At 57.3% G+C, this 17,452-nt stretch overlaps 1 protein-coding gene across 29 annotated transcripts in view; it reads left to right on the forward strand.

Moving 5' to 3' along the window:
• JARID2 (jumonji and AT-rich interaction domain containing 2) overlaps positions 1–17,452 on the forward strand; it is a 243,443-nt gene that overhangs the window by 211,836 nt on the left and 14,155 nt on the right. For 28 of the 29 annotated variants that reach the window (XR_016394549.1, XM_089918351.1, XM_089918350.1 and 25 more), the window contains 4 exons: positions 512–744; positions 7,597–8,629; positions 11,976–12,475; positions 14,717–14,809. Coding sequence is in view for 28 of the 29 variants with exons in the window: in XM_089918351.1 (XP_089774477.1) it covers positions 512–744; positions 7,597–8,629; positions 11,976–12,475; positions 14,717–14,809 (1,859 nt within the window). In the remaining variant the exon portion in view is untranslated. The remainder of the gene's footprint in view (positions 1–511; positions 745–7,596; positions 8,630–11,975; positions 12,476–14,716; positions 14,810–17,452) is intronic. The other variant, XM_089918355.1, reaches the window with a different exon arrangement.

A 17,452-nucleotide genomic window follows, 5' to 3' on the forward strand; every position in this document is an offset into this window, starting at 1 on the left:
TGCACGGGCTCAGTAGTTGTGGTTCGCGGGCTCTAGAGCGCAGGCTCAGTAGTTGTGGCACACGGGCTTAGTTGCTCTGCAGCATGTGGGATCTTCCCGGACCAGGGCTCAAACCCGTGTCCCCTGCATTGGCAGGTGGATTCTTAACCACTGCGCCCCCAGGGAAGCCCCTGTAGGGATTCTTTTAATGGAGTTTTCAGTGGTTTCAACCAAAGCAGATAGTTCCTAGGATGTGTTTATAACAAAAAGTTATAAAAAAGTTATAACAAAAAGTTATAAAAAAGTTATAACAAAAAGTTATATTTTTTAGTCTCTCTGTGTTTAGGATTATTCCTGTCCTTCGTGGTGGTTGTTTTGACTTGAGGTTGGGTCTTGAGAGCGTGTGAGGTGTGATGTTTGTCCAGAATGTTTTCCTTTTCTTTCTCCTTTTGTCTTTGGGGGATTTAGGGTACCTGGCAGCAGGCAGCATCCTCTGTAGTGACTTTGTTCTTCCTCTCTCCTTACTTTCCAGTTTTCAATGGTTCCAGCAGGTCATCACGGGAGAAGGAACCTGTTCAGAAACACAAAAGCAAAGAGGCCACTCCGGCGAAGGAGAAGCACAGTGATCCCCGGGCCGACGGCCGGAGGGAGCAGGCTTCCACGAGCCACCCCCCAGCGGCCCCCTCCGCGGGCTCCTCTGCCAGGGGGCTCCCCGCTTACCACCACCCCCCTCTGCATCGGTCGGCTCAGGACTTACGGAAACAGGTAAAGCCCAGCCCTGCCGCCAGGGGATCATGGTCTGGCCCGGAGGGTGCCGGCCTTCCTGCCAGATGCCACCGCCGCGTTTCATCAAGTTAACTGAAGGGGGAATGTGAGTAGTAGCCTTGAGAGATCCATCTTTCCAGAGCTCAGAAGGCAGGAAAGGATGCTCAGAGGTGAGGGGGTGACCTGGGCACAGAGGTGCCAGTGCACACGCCTCTCCTACCATGAAGATGGATTAGGTGGGGCTGTTGGTGGGTTTGCATCCCTCCCTGGAGGGTGCTGCCAGCACCCAGTGCCACCAGCAGTGGACCCTCGCTTGCTGGGATGCCCTAGAAGGGTAGGGAGGGAACACTCCTTCGTTACCCCTCCCCCACCCCAGCGCCCCGGGCACCAGGTGAGGCAAGGAGTCCTCAGCTGAGGCCGGGAGCCACAAGTTACCTTGGAACAGGCCTGCACATGGCCTGGAGTGTCCCCTGTGCTTCTTGACGGACACGTTGGTGGCTCGCGGCAGGACTTCTGATAGGCCTCCAGGCGGTGATGAGACGGGTGCAGCCGCGGGGGACACTTACTCCGTCCTGCGCCCTCAGGGTTAGCGGAGGCTGCACGCGCTCTGCGCCACCCCCACCCCCACCAAACGCCCCGACTTCGGGGTCACATCCAGAATGCAGATCCTTTGTGGGTGCCTCTCCCTGCCCTTGGACAGAGTTCTCAGCACCTGGGAGGGGGTGTGGAGCTCGGTGAGGCCCTCACCCGGGTCCAGTGGCATTTCGTTACGCGCTCTGCTCCTGTTCTCACTCCATCTGAGAGTGGGTGAGCCATGGGGATCAGAGGTGCGCTCTCCACACTGGGAATTCTGTCACATACAGTTAACACTTTCCTTAGAATAGACTGAGGACTCTAATCTGGAAAGATTGATTGATTCTGGGCGAGGCGCGTGTGGCCTGGAGATTCCCTGACGTGCACCATTGTGGAGAGAACTAACAGATAGATAGATGGTCATTGTGGTGTGAAGGCTGGAATTCCTCCTGTTGAATTGCTCTTTCTCCATGGTCTTTCTCATTCTTGATGACGTTGGGGACCATTGTCTCTGAATATGTAGCTGTATTCATGCACATACATAGGATTGTGTGCATACACACGTAGTATTAGTCTTAACCTTTAGCTTTCAAATATTACTCAGTTCTCCAGCTGGAGTGGACGAGGCAAGAATCCTCCTGTTCAATGTTTCTACGGTCCTCAGATTGCCACTTAGTGCTTCTGAAGTGTTATCTTGAGATTAAACAGGTGGTTTTTGCATATTTTAAACGTTGCCCACTGTTCCTGAAACACAAACCTCACGGTTTTCCTCACGAGAACACCTGAGCATTGATTGTGGAATTGGCCGCCCCTGAGCTGGGTACCCGGTTTTCAGGACATAAAGTATAGGAGGCACCATCCCTTTGGTGTCTTGAGTCCCCATTCCATTTCCAAAGCTGTTGGCCGGACAGGCCTTTGTGCAGAACTTTCCTCCAGATCTTTGCTTATGAAAGAGAACAATTCAGAAGGGGGTCTAGAGAGGGAAGGGATCCATCTGTGGAGCAGGAATCTCAGTGAGGAATGAATGTGTGACTTTATTCACATAGAACCATAATCTCTCTCTCTCTCTCTCTCTCTCTGTCTCTCTCCCTGTCTCTCTCTCTGTCTCTTTCTCTCTCTGTCTCTCTCTCTTTTACACGTGAGGCTGGATTGAGTAAACCCCTATCTCAGTTGGTCCAAGCTCATCCTCAGCCCCCAGCGCTTGCCCCTCAGTTCAGGATTTCCCTTTGTAACTGAACAAGAGGAGTTCTCGCAGTTGGAGGCGAGAGTTGAGGGGAGTAGAAGGTACCCCTTCCTTGGGATGGCCCCATCCCCTTGATCCACAGCAGGCTCACGCGGCCCCTTTTACACGCAGTGTAGAAGATGGAGGGGAGACCTGGGTAGCAGGGCAGACTCATCTGAGTGACTGTAGGAGCCTGGCCGGCTTTCTGGGTTCAGGTCTTGCATTTGGGGTGTAACCGTCCCCGTCCCACCCCCTCCTGCCTGCCCTCCCTCCCCTGTCTAATCCAGCCGGGTGGGATGACCCAGGACTCCCAGGTCTAGTTGGGCTCTGACCACGACCTTCACCCGAGACTTAAGCTGTAATAGTTAACCTTCCTGAGCCTTATTGTTCATTTGGAGCCAATGATGCCAACTCTTCTCCCAGGGACATTGTGAGAAATGAAAGGATAATTTTGATACCATCAAATCCCATTAGTTAAGTACTCTAAGAAAAAAGGTCCATAGGAGCCTATTGTAGATCCCTTTGTAATGGCCTGATGCAAGTGATTAGAATCTGACCTTTCATCTTTTCAACTGCATAAAAGATGGGGGAGGCCCAGAGAATACTCAGATCTGTAATGTCAGATATGATTAATTTTTTTCTGTCGGCCTGAAAGAAAAGATCAGTGATTGTACGAAGTACAGCTGCCAGGGTGGAGGGATGCCCTATGTAGGGGTGCTGCTGAGAAGTGACCATGCCCTGCTGGCCCCAGTGCACCGACAGCTCACTCTTCTTGCTAGGACATTGCCTCTCACGGTGCTGGGTGGGGTGCTCAGCTTCATAAAAGCCCTGGCCTTTGAGACTCAGAGCATGAGAACTCAGTGTGAGGGGCCTCCCTAATCCTCCAGCTTTTATTCTCCCAAAGGCTCCAGGTGTGCCAGGTGACACCCACACATGGGTAGCAGCCCTGCAACTGCCCTGGGTGATGATTTGGATGTGTGGTAGGTGTCGAGTGCTTCCTTAGAGCAGTACATACGTCATGTGCAGTAAAAATTACAAATTGAGGATGGAGAAACAACCATTCTTACACCTAGAGAGGGTGTGGAGATGTTTTCCAAGCGTGTCGTGAAGAGGCTTTTGCAGACAACTGTGTGTGGTTGGTAAGCCAGGATGTGGAAGACGTGGGTGGTGAGGCTGCCCCCGGCTGGCACACCTCCCGTTCTCCTCTGTTGCGCTGAGGCTGAGCCGTAACGTGAGGGAGAAAACCACCAGCTTGTGTGGCAGGGCAGACACGCCCGGCGGAGGGTCTGCCGGGCTGTGGCACCTTTGAGGAGAGGTTTTCACACTCAAATGTACGGCAGTTGGAAAAAGTCTTGGCCTAGTCGGATGGAGAGAGGAGGCCGAGCTGTTCAGACCGAAGAGTGAGGCGTATTCTTTAACATTCTGGAAAATGAAAAATGAGCATCCAGAGAGAAATGGAGAGACTCGCCTCAGCTAGAAGAATGTGGAAGGTCTGACCGAGCTCTTCATCAGGTCTTGCGGGGAGTTTGAACTGCGCCTCTGTCACGTGGTGCTTGTGACTCGGTCAGGTGGCCTGCAGAGGGGAGGGGGCAGGTGCTTCGGGAAGGTTCGGGGCTCCGACCAGGACCAGGTGTTCCTTTTGGAGAGCAGGGCTGCGTCAGCCGTGTGCCTCTGCTCACTAACTTCCAGGTGCCTGCCACACCAGCAGGCCTGCCTTCCCTGTCCGTAACTTGCTGCCTGTCCAGTGGATTCTGTTCATTTAGGCTCTTTTGCTATTTAATTTGAATTTTAAAGTCCAAATACACTGTCCCCAACCAATAATGTTTCTCTTGGGCACCTTTGCTGCTGCTCTGAGACGATGGGCAGAGCCACTTGACTCAATGACTCCCTCTAGTGGGAAATGGGAGTTTGGTAGTTGACTTTCTGGTTGAACTGAGGGCCGCTTCATGTCTGTGCGACAGAGGTAACCTGAGCTACAGGTGCCGGGTGGGCAGTGGTGGGTCGAGACACCCCACTTCCTGCAGAGCTGGGTGACAGCTGTGGGGTGCAACATCAGAAGCCCACACCTGAGCCGAGAAGGAACACCTTGAAGAGATGTTAAGTTATTCAGCTGAAGGGCCTTTATTGCCCCCCAGAGGGCTCTGCCTCCTGCCTCCTGCCTCCTGCATGTTGATTTTCCAGTGAATTACAGTGACCCCTCTCCCCTTGTCAGCACTTCCTCCAGATGTGTAGAGTTGAGAGCAGGCCCGTGTGGTGGGCTGGCCAGGTGACCTGGGCGTGTGTTGAGGTGAAACTTAGTGTTGGGCTCTCTTCCATGGTGGAATAGAGCGGTGGCTGGGGAGACGCCCAGTGTGAAGGTGAGACAGTGCCTCGGTCCATAGCTTTGTCTCCTTTGGTACCAATTACTCATTGGACCCCGGAGGCAAGCACAGGCCAATGACTAGGCGTCTGTGTTTATAGAAATAGGTAAATAAGAAGACGATCTTTTTGCCATTGAAGATGGTGAAATAGTTATGCAGAATTCCACCATGTGAAAATTTGGAATTTCCTGTACGACAGTGAGCCAGGAGATCAGGTGGCCCCGAGAAGCCGGACTGGATTGACCCGGGGCCCTGCACTGCTCCTCCAGGTAGAATCTGGGAGAGTGGAAGCCTGGCTTCCCGGCCTCCTGCAGGTGCACAGCCATGTCGGGGGAGCGCAGAGCTGTCGGGGACTTGCACACACTGAGCCCCTTTCTCCATCCTCAACGGTTAGGTCAGAATCTGGATGGGGAGGGCTTTAGACTGGAATCAGCATTATTTTCAAGCTCCCCAGGGGTTCTCTGGGCTCCCGGGTTTGGGAGGCACTGAACCTAAACCTCGGCAAGACATGACGGCTGGCGGTGGGCTCTGCCGGCAGGAGCTGGTTGGTGGTGTCCACTGTGCAGTGGTTGCCATTTCTGCTGGCGGATCCTTATCTTCAGGAAGGGATTAACGGTGCCCTGCGTCTGCTTATGTGTAAGTTGGGTGAGAGTCGGAGCAGGTTAACCACAGATTGAGGGCTTCGAGGGGTGTCTTCTCTGAAGATGCAGGTCCCTGAGCATCTTGCTGATGGAAAACTCTTTCTGTGAGCCTCTGCAGGGTTTTACTGTTTCCTTTAGTTTTTCTAAATGGTTTGTTTTGTTTTTAGTCAATGGATATTTGCATCCCTCACCGTACATCCTATTCCAAATTAGTGGTACTTATCATGGAAATTTTGTCTTTGCCCCTGCCCCTGGTTTTATAAATTTGTTTTTAATTTATTGTTGCCAGGCTGCTAGTTCTGTTCTGGTTTTGTTTTAAAATTTCCTGTTACGTATTCTAGACCACCTGCTCTGTCAGTCCTGCTTCATTCTCAAGTGGCCGGCAGTGGTGCATCCAGGCCGTAGTTCCTGGGCCTTCTCTTTGGCCTCTCCCTCCCCAGTGGGGTCTGGGACCTCACTGAGTCCAGAAGTCAAGGCTGGCTCCCCAGAAACCTGGTTACCAAACGCCCCGGGTTTGGCTCATGGAACACAGTCTCACACCAAGAATTCACGGCTTTCATTGGACCGCGTGTAATTGGCGAATGAAGAAATACAGGTCTGGGGGCTTCTCTCCTTTTTCTGTTTTCATAACCTTCTGTTGGTAGTCTGCTGCCGTGGTTTCCAAAGTAGGTCCTTGGATGAGGCTCAGCATCACCTGAACCTCATTAGAAATGCAGATTCTCGGGCTCCATCCCAGACCTACTGGATGGGAGACTGGGGATGGGGCCCAGCGACCTGGGCTGGGCCTGGGCCTAGTGCAGAGGTCGCTGAGACTCAGGCCCTGCCCTCCAGGACCTGGTCCCAGGGGTGGGTGCATCGGGTGTGGACAGGAGAGGCATGAACTGCTTTAGGTGCCACATGGCTTCCCCAGCTGGGGAGCCCGGGTCCTCCTCTTGGTCACCTTCTTCTCTGGGCCCATTGGTGAGAAAAGGCAGCTGCTGTTTCCCAGTGAGCATGTAATAATGTTTCGTCTGCCTTTTGGGGAGGTGGTGTTGCTCAGGTAACCCTGGCATCCCTGGTTGCATGTGAAAACTCGATGCCCAGGATGGTAAATGACATGTCAGAGGCCACTGAGAGGCAGAGCTGTGACGTGGTGTCCGCACCAGAGCAGCGCAGCATCAGCTCCTGCGCTGGGCCCGTTGTCATCCTTTGGAAATCAGTGCTTTTCTGGTGCCCACCCTTGTCACTCGCTGGCTTCTTTTTATACATGAGGGTGACCTTTGTGTGTCACAAGATTACTGTGGTGTCCAAGCTGTAAAATGGCTGTGAAGAGAGGCTGATTGTTTACCAAATTCCCGTAGGACCGAATGTGGACGCTTGTAGGGGCAGGAAATGGGAGCCGTCTGTGCAGAAGGGGTCGGGCCTGTTTTGCTTCATCAGAGAGGCGAGGTGCATCCAGTGAGGTGCCCTGGGGCCCGTCTCACGGGTGACTGATTGGCAGACGCCCACAGCTGACGGCTACACCTCTGGGCGTGGCACGTGACCGGCACCTGAGCCACGTGAGCGCTCTTATTCCTTTGTTTCCGTAGCATTTTTGTTTTGTTTTTTACTTACTGAGCATGGATTTTAAAACTCTGCGGGCAGATCATGCTGCTGTAGGGAGCACAGGAAAAACTGCAGGCACGTCTTTTCTTGGCACAGGCGTGTGTCTGTGTGTCTGCCCCCTTACCAGCAAGACCTTGCTGTCGGGTGTTATTAACTTGTGGCAGGTGATTGGCAGGCACGTTGAGGGTCCTCACTGGGAAACATCTAGTTTCAAACGACAAACGTGCATGTTACAGCACACCCAGGAGACCCCCTGGGCAGCACCCAGGTTGGCTGCGTGTTTTTGCACGGAAGGATGGGCCCTTAGTCCTGCGGAGATCCTGAGACCCGAGTATCTCAGAGCTGGCTTCGGGCCTGTGTGTTTTGCCTGCCTTGCCTCCCAGAAGCGGGCGCTGGCTGCTGAGTCCGGGCGTGGAGTGGTCCCCGCTGACAGGTGCTAACTCCCCTTCTCCCCCTCTGCTCCTCCTCCCAGGTTTCTAAGGTCGGCGGAGTCACTCGAATGTCATCTCTGGGTACAAGTGCAGCCAGTGCCAAAAAGATGCGCGAAGTCAGACCTTCACCGTCCAAAACTGTGAAGTACACTGCAACGGTGACGAAGGGGACTGTCACATACACCAAAGCCAAGAGGGAACTGGTCAAGGAAACCAAACCTAATCACCACAAGCCCAGTTCAGCTGTCAACCACACAATCTCAGGGAAAACTGAAAGTAGCAATGCAAAAACCCGAAAACAGGTGCTATCCCTCGGGGGGGCGTCCAAGTCCACCGGGCACACCGTCAATGGCCTCAAGGTCAGTGGCAGGTTGAACCCAAAGTCATGCACTAAGGAGGGCGGGGGGCGGCAGCTGAGGGAGGGTCTGCGGAACTCCAAGCGGAGGCTGGAAGAGGCGCCCCCGGGCGACAAGCCGCAGTCGCCCCCCAAGAAGATGAAGGGGGAGGCTGGTGCTGCGGAGGGTCCCGGCAGGAAGGCGGCCCCGGCCCCCGCGGAGAAGGCGCCGCCTGGCGGCCACGGGAAGAAGGAGGTGCCCGAGCGGAGCCTGGAGAGGAACCGGCCGAAGCGGGTGTCGGCCGGCAAGGGCCCGCCGGGCAGACAAGCACACGGCAAGCCGGACGGCGCCCCCTGTGAAAATCGTTCTACCTCGCAATCGGAGCCCCTGCCCCGGCCGCACGAGGCGGCGGCCAAGGCCGAGAAGGGGGCCGGCAGGGCCGGGTGGGCGGCCATGGACGAGATCCCCGTCTTGCGGCCGTCGGCCAAGGAGTTCCACGACCCGCTCGTCTACATCGAGTCGGTGCGCCCTCAGGTGGAGAAGTACGGCATGTGCAGGGTGATCCCGCCCCCGGACTGGCGGCCCGAGTGCAAGCTCAACGACGAGATGCGCTTCGTCACGCAGATCCAGCACATCCACAAGCTGGGTCGGCGCTGGGGCCCCAATGTGCAGCGGCTGGCCTGCATCAAGAAGCACCTCAGATCTCAGGGCATCACCATGGACGAGCTCCCACTCATAGGTAAGCCACCCCCACCCCCCGCCCCCCCACATCCCATGGTGTCTGCCCCAGCTTAAGCTTCTCCAGGCCCTTCTTGGCCCGGGAGGAGTCTGAGGCCCCCCTTTCTGCAGGTGCAGGGTGCTCGTGACAGGAGGAGGGCTGGTCCTGTGACGCCCGCTCTCACACCCGGCAACCCCTGCTGCCCCGAGCTGCAGGCTGCCCTGCGGAGGCCAGAGTAGTGTCCGGCGAGAGGGGCAGGAGCGCTGCCCCCATGCACTTGTCTGCTGGGGGCTGCCTTACCTGAGTTCTGCAGGCTGGGAGGCTTGACCTACAGGAAGTTTTTTCTCACAGTCTGGAGGCTGGAAATCTGAAAGCAAGGGTGTTGGCCGGGTTGGTTTCTCCTGAGGCCTCTCCCCTTGGCTTGTGGATGGCCGCCTTCTCCTGTGTCCTCACGTGGTCTTTGGTCTGTGTGCACGTTCTTGAGGTCCCTTCCTCTTGCTACAAGAACACCAGTCATATTGGGTTAGGACCCATCATGGTGACCTCATTTTACTTTAATTACCTCTTTAAAGACCCTGTCTCTAAATACAGCCACACTTTGTGGCCCTGAGGTTAGGACTTCAACATATGACTCTTTGTGGGTGGGGTACATTTCAGCCCATTTATCTCTGTCTGCTTATCTGTCCTTGCATCTCAGTTTTTCTGGTGATTACTGGGCCTTCGTGGAGCCCACGGGTCCGGGAACACTTCTGAGAGCAGGCACAGCTCTGGCTGTCACTGAAGCAGAGCTCTCCTTGGTGACTGCTTTTGTGAACATACACCCAGCTATTGTGAAGACCCTTGGCTCCCAGGCAGAGCCCACGGATGGCTCTTGGAATCCGCATTTCCCTCTTCCTCTCCCCTTATTGAGCCTCCAGGATTAACTCACTCTGTCAGTGATGAGCGGTTCTGCGGAGTGGGGTTCCTTTTGGGTCTGCCAGGTGAGTCACGTGCTTCCCTTCTGGCTCTAGATAGACCCTCGACAGGAACAGGGCATGTCCTTCCTCCAGTTGGAGAGAACAACTTTTTAAAGGCAGGGAGCAGAGGAGATATTATCGGTCATTTAGGTGTCAAGAGTTGGCAGTAAGATAGGGCTCCTTGTAAGATGGAGGCTTCATTATTACTCTCAGCAGGTGAGAATCACTTAAATTGAAAGAATTCTTGGTTTGTGGTCCACTGTCGGGGATGTGGTCGAAGGTGACACAGGGCCGTGGGAACAGGCTGAGGAGGTGCCAGCCTCTTGGGAGCTTGGCGTTGGCTGCGTGGGTGACCAAGAACCTCACCAAGTCGTGGCTGCAGTGGGACGTCTTGGGTCCCCCAGCCTGCCCAGGGGAGGGGGCACGGCAGGTCTTCCGGGGACAGGTGGTGTGCTCAGGTGACGTCATGAGGGCAGAGAGCGATCTTCCATTCAGAGTGGGTTTCCTTAACCTTGACTCCCGTGGCACCAGAAGCCGCGAGGACCTGACACTGTGGTGTGTGTGTTCACACCCGTTGCTGTTACCCCAGCTGTAAAGCGTCGTCAGCTTCCAGAAGAGGAGCTGAGCTGGACCGTTAACCGCAGAGGCCTCGGGCTGTGGCTCTGAGCTCAGCCTCCTTGCAGTGTGAGAGACTTGGGAGTTTTCTTTGTGTGTGTGTGGTACGCGGGCCTCTCACTGTTGTGGCCTCTCCCGTTGCGGAGCACAGGCTCCGGACACGCAGGCTCAGCGGCCGTGGCTCACGAGCCCGGCCACTCCGTGGCACGTGGGATCTTCCCGGACCGGGGCACGAACCCGTGTCCCCTGCATCGGCAGGCGGACTCCCAACCACTGCGCCACCAGGGAAGCCCGAGACTTGGTAGTTTTGAAGGAATTTCCCAGAATCCACAGAGCGGCTGCTCCTTCTCTGGGAAGGCGGCACTTTGTCACGTAGCATCCTCGTGGTCCTGAGAACGGGTTGATGATAGCAGGTGAGGAGTGAAATAATGGATTTGCACGTACTGGGTCAGTTTTCTCCGTGCTGTTGAATAACAGTGATTGCCTCCCTTCTGGTCAGCCTGTGGTCTGAGCCCCTTGGGGTAACTCCCATCCCTCTTCACCTCGGCAAGTCCGGGTGGTGTGCGGGCAGCCCCAGGAGATGCCCCAATTGAGAGCAGGGCCTGGAGTGCATCTTGGAATCTTGGGCTTTAGGCCCCTCCCGGCCAGGGTTGGGGCGAGTTTCCTCCTCGACGTGGCCCCCACTGCGCTGACCACAACCAGCGCCAGCGTCCCACCAGCACAGTAGATGGACTCGGGCTGCCGCTTGCCCTTCCCTGGCTGAGGCGGCCCTGAGTTGCCCGGCCGCCAGCGTGCACGTGCTGCTCTCAGGAGTCCCGCTGCTTTTCCGTTCATTTATCTTATATAAACGTATCCCCACCCTTTAAAGAGCTAAACGTTCTTAATGTTTACTTCGCTCACCTACCGTTTTGTAGAGTATTTACCTCCTAACAGCCAGTGGACGGTTATTCTGGAAGATTTTCTTCCACATTTATTGGCCAAAGGGAGGTTGATTTTCCAGGTCCCGCTGAGAGAGTCACTTGGCGGGCATTCAGACACATCTGAGTTTTGACATGCTTTGTACAGTGTGGTCAAGGGGCGTCGTGCAGACGAGCCCATACACCTGGGATAAGCAGCCCTCTGTGTGAGTGGTGATGGGAGTAGCTGAGGGACAGACCGCCGCCTGCCCCGAGGTGGGTGCTGCCTGCTGCCCGGAAACCCTGGGGTGGGGGTTGAAAATAAGTTACTGTGTGTGTGTGTGCGCGCGCGTGCGTGCGCTGGGGGTGTGTGGGGGGTTGGGCGTGAGAACACATGCTGACTGTGTACACTTTCCGACATCGCAGCTGTTCCGGGTGACCCTGGCTCGTGGGTATGGCTGGGTGGGGCTGTCTACTCAAGCCTTGCCAGCCCCAGCCGGGATGCCCTGTTCCATCACCCTGCCTCCTGGGGTGTGAGAGGTGTGCACCCTGCCCCTGCTCCAGGGGACGCTGGACTCGTCCTCCTCGCGGATCTGCTCGGCCGTCTCTCCTTGCATTCAGCCCTCTGCCTAAGTGTCCTCTCCTCGGGGCTCCCTGCCCTGACCACCCTCCTAAGACGGCCGCCTCTCAGCCTGTCCTGCTCTGTTTATCGTCCTAGTGCCCAAGATGGTCTAAACCCCGTCTCCCTGTAAACTGGATTGTTCTGTTTGCTGCGCTGACCCCAGGGCCTGGCGGCATCTCTGGCACGGGGCACCCATGGACTCTTGGGTGATGGAGGATGGTCTTGTTGACGGGCCTTTTCACTGACTGTCCCTGTGTTTTCCTCCCTCACTGTCCCAGGAGGCTGTGAGCTCGACCTGGCCTGCTTTTTCCGGCTGATTAACGAGATGGGCGGCATGCAGCAAGTGACTGACCTCAAAAAATGGAACAAACTAGCAGACATGCTGCGCATCCCCAAAACCGCCCAGGACCGGCTGGCCAAGCTGCAGGAGGCCTACTGCCAGTACCTGCTCTCCTATGACTCCCTGTCCCCCGAGGAGCACCGGCGCCTGGAGAAGGAGGTGCTGATGGAGAAGGAGAGCCTGGAGAGGCGCAAGGGGCCCCTGGAGGGCCACACGGAGCAGGACTACAACCGCTTCCACCCGCTGCCCCGCTTCGAGCCCAAGAACGGGCTCATTAACGGCGTGGCCCACAGGAACGGCTTCCGCAGCAAGCTGAAGGAGGTGGGCCCCGCGCAGCTCAAGACGGGGCGGCGGCGACTCTTTGCTCAGGAAAAGGAGGTGGTGAAGGAGGAGGACGACAGAGGCATCCTCAGCGACTTCCACAAGTGCATATATAAGGTAGGGCCCCTGGGCGGGGCCTGGGCGTGGGGCCTCGGGAGCACATGCGGGCCCGGGGGTCCGCTGCGTCAGGCTCCCGAGACCCGGCAGTCGGCTCTGGCTCCGGTCCTCACAAAGAGAGGCGTCTGCAGTCTGCAGGGGGCTGGGTGTCCGGTCGAGGTTGCTGGGCGCCCAGCCAGGGGAGTCGCTTGCCCACCGTGGCCTTGGGCTTCCTGTCCATTAATTAAATGGGTTTGCGTGCGCACATGTGTGCCCATGTGCCAGGGGTGCAGCCTGGGAGCCACCCCCTCATCCTGGAGTGGCTGCCCGTCGGGGCCAGGCCCTCTGTAGCTCCTGATGGACACGCCCCCACTGCCACCCAGCCTGCCCAGCTCGGCTCTGCCGGCTCCTTTCTGTCCGCCATCACGGGTCTCCCGGGGAGGGGGAGGGAGGCTCCCTGCTTCAGCCGCATCCCGTAACCGCCCAGCCATTCCGAGGGGGCGCCCTCTGGGGAGCGCAGTGGCGTGCTGGCTCTGTGTCTGCAGGGCGGTGGGGACCCGGGCTGGGAGAGGGCACAGACTGGGCACTGCCCCTGCACCGCTCCGGCAGCGATCTGCTCCGTAGGCTCCGGGGTTGGGGGGGGGGGCCCGTGGAGGCCTTGGTGGCCATGCTTCCGCCGCACGGGCCTGGTCTGGAGACGCGTCGGGCATCTGCGGTTCTGCCCTGAGTTTGGCCTCTTCCCTTTGTGTCCCCACTCCGAGGTCCCACCTCTGGCCACCCTCTGCCTCGCTTCTCATTCTCTCCTAGGCTTGAGTCCTGCCCTCCTTTCTGGAGAGAGATGCCTGCTTGCCTAGAGCTTTTCCTGTTACCGGACCCAGCCAGGGTCGGGTCTCCACAGCTGTGGCCGCGGTCTGGTGGCCGTGACAGTGCTCCATGGCACCTCTGTGCGCCGAGGGGCCGGGAGCTCGAGGCTCCAGGTTCTGAGCCCCCTCAGCATCTGGGGGCATTGACTGTTGTGTGCTGGGTGTCATCGCCTTGAATTACAGGCACCTTGCTTTAGGTGACACAAAATCAGGTTCCTTGTAGTAGTTGGAACTTCGTCGTGTAACGAGTGGCACGTCAGGGGAAGTTTGGACTTGTGCAGCAGTTTCCCTTTTCGTGAGAACCCTACTTACAGAGCCGAAGAGTAAAAGCAAAGGGCAGGGTCTGTAAGCTGAGTGCTTTGACTGTCCTTCCAGAGGCAAGAAGGGCCTGCCCCCTTCCTAGACCTGCAGCTCTGTTCACGGGGATGCTCCCGCATCGCCTCATTAGGGAGACCCTCCCTGACCACCTGCCTTGCAGCCCTGCCCCTCTGCTTCGGCTCTTCGCACTTAGTGCCACCTCCCAGCTGTTTTGTGTGAGTCAGAGTTCCCCAGGCCGCCACGAGGCCAGGGACTTTGTCTGTTTTGAGCACTGCTCTATCTTCAGCCCTTAGAACCAGGCGTGTACACAGTAGGTGCTCAGTAAGTACTTCCACAGTCAGGGGGTGAGCATGCCTGGTCAGGGATGAGTGGAGTGCTTGCCTTTAGGACAAAGCGTATCCGCCATGTGTCACCCCAGTGAGCTTGCCCTTGCTAACATTCCCAGGAAGGGGTGGCATGCAGGGGTGGGGAGGGGACGTTCGATAATCTGAAGGGCCTGTGTGCTGTCCCAGGGAGGCGTGGGGGACGGGGAGTGGCTCCATGGCAGAGAAGGGCCGGATCCTTCTGTCCCCTGCACATCTACGAGGCCAGGCTGCTCATCTGGCCGGTTCTCATGTGAGGACCCTCAGGGTGGGTGTAGGCGTCGCCCAAGTTTCTTTCCCGGGGTCCCCGGTCCCGAGGTGCAGTCAGTGTCTGACTTGATGCTGCTGGTTTCCCCCACTGGCCACAGACTTTCTCCTGCCCTTGCCACATTGCACCCGTTGCTCCAGGGAGTGAAAGCAGCTTTTAAGCGGGGCACCCTGCAGCGCACCCAGGGCTCCTGTGGGACCCCGTTCTGCTGGCTGAAGGGGGGGGTCTGGCCCGGCGCTGGATGGCCAGGGGTCCTCCCACTCCTTTGTTGGCACCGAGGGTCTTTCTCGGGGAGTTTTTCCGCCGCCTCTGCTCGTGTCAACTCAAGACGTGGCCCAGCCCCCGGTCACAGGGATGCGTCACAGAGGGGCCCGTGACGAGGTGGCCTGATTTGGGGTCCTGGCTCTTCTTTGTTTCTTACACTTGACTCTTGTTTTTGTTTTCTTTTCAGGGGAGGTCTGTTTCTTTAACGACTTTTTACCGAACAGCAAGAAATATCATGAACATGTGTTTCAGCAAGGAGCCCGCACCAGCTGAAATCGAGGTGCGTGGGCTGGGCGGTCCCGGCCCCCCTCCGCTCGGAGCCAGGGATGGGGCCCCTGGGCCTTCTGGGGGCGGGCAGGCGGAGGGGTCGTGAGCGCTCAGCCCATCGTCTGGGTGCTGGGGGCAGCCAGAAGTTTCAACTCGTGCCGACCCCAACTTGTGCAGGGTTAGCAAAGGTGTAGTGGAGAGAGCGAGCATCCCCGGCTTCGCCCTGACTCCCCTGGAGCCGAGGCTGCGGCCCGGGGAGAGCCCCAGACGGGCGCCGCCCAGCTGGCCGCCTCTCAACCCTTCTCACCCTGTCCTCCGGGTGCCTGTTATGCAAGAGAATGTTTGGAATCCCTTGAAACCCCAGTTGTGCTCTTTGTTCTCTCCTGTTTTTCATTTCACGGGGTTGGCAGGTTGCCATTTCTGTGCTTCTGAGTTGTGTGAGGTTGGAGAGGTGCAAGTGCGTCCTGCGCCCAGGTCGGCGAGCGGCAGTTCGGTGTGAGGCGTGGCCCGGGGCGCCCGGATGCTGACGTAGGTGGGCCTGTGCAGGGGGAGGCCCGACTTCTCTCGCTGGTTCAGGGCGGCTGCTGGCGGAGCATGCGGTGATGCGGACTGCAGCCTGGCTTTTGGTGAACAGCTGGTCTCAGGGCACATCTTTTTCTTCGAAGATATGTGCTTCTTCCTCTCGGTAAAACCGTGCTGACCACCAGGGCGCCCGGGCCCTGATTTGATCGGGTTTCCCGGGAGTGGGCCTTTCAGGACAGTCTGGGTCACCAGGACGCCTGGTCCCCTGCATCTGTGCCGCGTGGGACCCCGCCTCTGATGGTAGCCGTCAGAAGGCCAGGAGGTCCTGCCCTGGTGCTCCGGCCTTGGTTTCCCAGGTTGGTGGATCCCGTGTTCGATTTTGGCATCACCGTCATTGCTTTTAGGCCCCGGGTCTGTACCCTGGGCGGTATCTGTGAACACCACACAGTGGCCTGACCTTTGGCCCTGCCAAATCCATGTTCCATCTACCGCGAAGCCAGCGGTGCCCTGATTGTGCGACACGTGGCCGTCACAGTTGCTTCCCGAGTGCCTGTGCCATTTGTGGGAGAAACGTCAGAGGAAAGGAACGCGACTCTGGGGCTGAACACCAGAGGTGGAAAAAGAGGCCTTTGCTTTACAAGCGCAGGTCCCTGTCGGGCGTCCCCGAAGGGTAGGGTTGTCACCGTCTGTCGTCTGTCGCTTCCTACTCAGGAATTAATTCTCTCTGGAAGCCCAGGTTTCGCTTTAACAGTTGTATAATATCTAAACACAAAGGGAAGATATGCTAAACTCCTCCACCCTTTAAGTCTGGCTGACTTCTAGATCCTGCAGAGAGCCTGGGCCCTCTCCTCGGCCGGTGTCACCAGCCTGAGTGCGCGCGCCCCCCCCCCCCCCACCGCGCCTCCCCCCCTCCCCGTAGCGGACGGCCCCCTTCCTCCCCTGCCTCTTTATTCACCTAGCAGAGGTTGGTGTGGGTCTAGGCGGGACTGGCCTGAACCCGTCCCCTCAGACAAACTGCTGCTCCGTCATCCGCTGCCTGCTAGGACGTCTGTTTGAGGAACCCGGGCATTTAATGCTGTCGACGTCCTCCTTGACGCGGGGCATCTGGCCGCCCCCAGGCTGGTTTTGTTGCAGGAGCCGCACGGCGGGGTGGTGGCTGACACCGGGGGCTCGTGGGTGAGGCTTCCTCCTCTAAGTGGGGTTCCAGGGAGCAGGGGTGGGTGATGCTGTACTTCTGGAATGATGAGCAGAGACACAGTGAGGGGGGAAACTGAACCTCTCTCACCTGTTAGCAAAGCGCATCGCGACCCCCTGTTGCCCTGCAGTCGTTTAGGTCATGCCCATCCCTCCCCCATCTGTTTCGCTGGCTTGGGTCACAGCCTGGGGGTCCGACCCTCACGTGCAGCCCGCTCATTGGGGGTGTGCAGCGTGTGTCTGCTGAGACGCCTGCCTGGGGCTGTGGTCATTACACCTACGGACGGTGGCCGGACGTCTTCAGCCCCTTTGCTGTTATCGCTTTCTCCCTCCCTTTTGTATAAATGATTTTTTTTTTTTTTTTTTTTTTTGGCGGTACGCGGGCCTCTCACTGTTGTGGCCTCTCCCGTTGCGGAGCACAGGCTCCGGACGCGCAGGCTCAGCGGCCATGGCTCACGGGCCCAGCCGCTCCGCGGCATGTGGGATCTTCCCGGACCGGGGCACGAACCCGTGTCCCCTGCATCGGCAGGCGGACTCTCAACCACTGTGCCACCAGGGAAGCCCATCGTATAAATGATTTTTAATTGTGGTAAAATATGTGTAACGTTTACCATGTTAGCCATTTTTAAGTGCAGTTCAGTGGCCCTGAAGTCCATTCACGTTGTTTTGTGACCGTCACCACCGTCCATTTCCAGAACTTTTCCATCTTCCCAAACTAAAAGTCGGTTCCTGTTAAACACTGAGCCCCTGTCCTCCCTCTGCGCAGCCCGTGACACCGCTGCTCTTCTTCCTCTCCGACTTTTGACTGTCCTGAGTACCTCATGGGAGTGGAATCACGGTATTTGTCCTTCTGAGACTGGCTTATTCCACTTCGCGTGAAGTCCTCGAGGTTCATCCGTGTTGTCGCGTGTCCGAGTTGCCCTCCTTTTTGAGGCTGAGT

The sequence above is a fragment of the Delphinapterus leucas genome, chromosome 10 (assembly GCF_059928025.1).
Source record: "Delphinapterus leucas isolate spDelLeu-1000000601 "Yukka" chromosome 10, BTC_Dleu_Yukka2, whole genome shotgun sequence".
Lineage (NCBI taxonomy): Eukaryota > Metazoa > Chordata > Mammalia > Artiodactyla > Monodontidae > Delphinapterus > Delphinapterus leucas.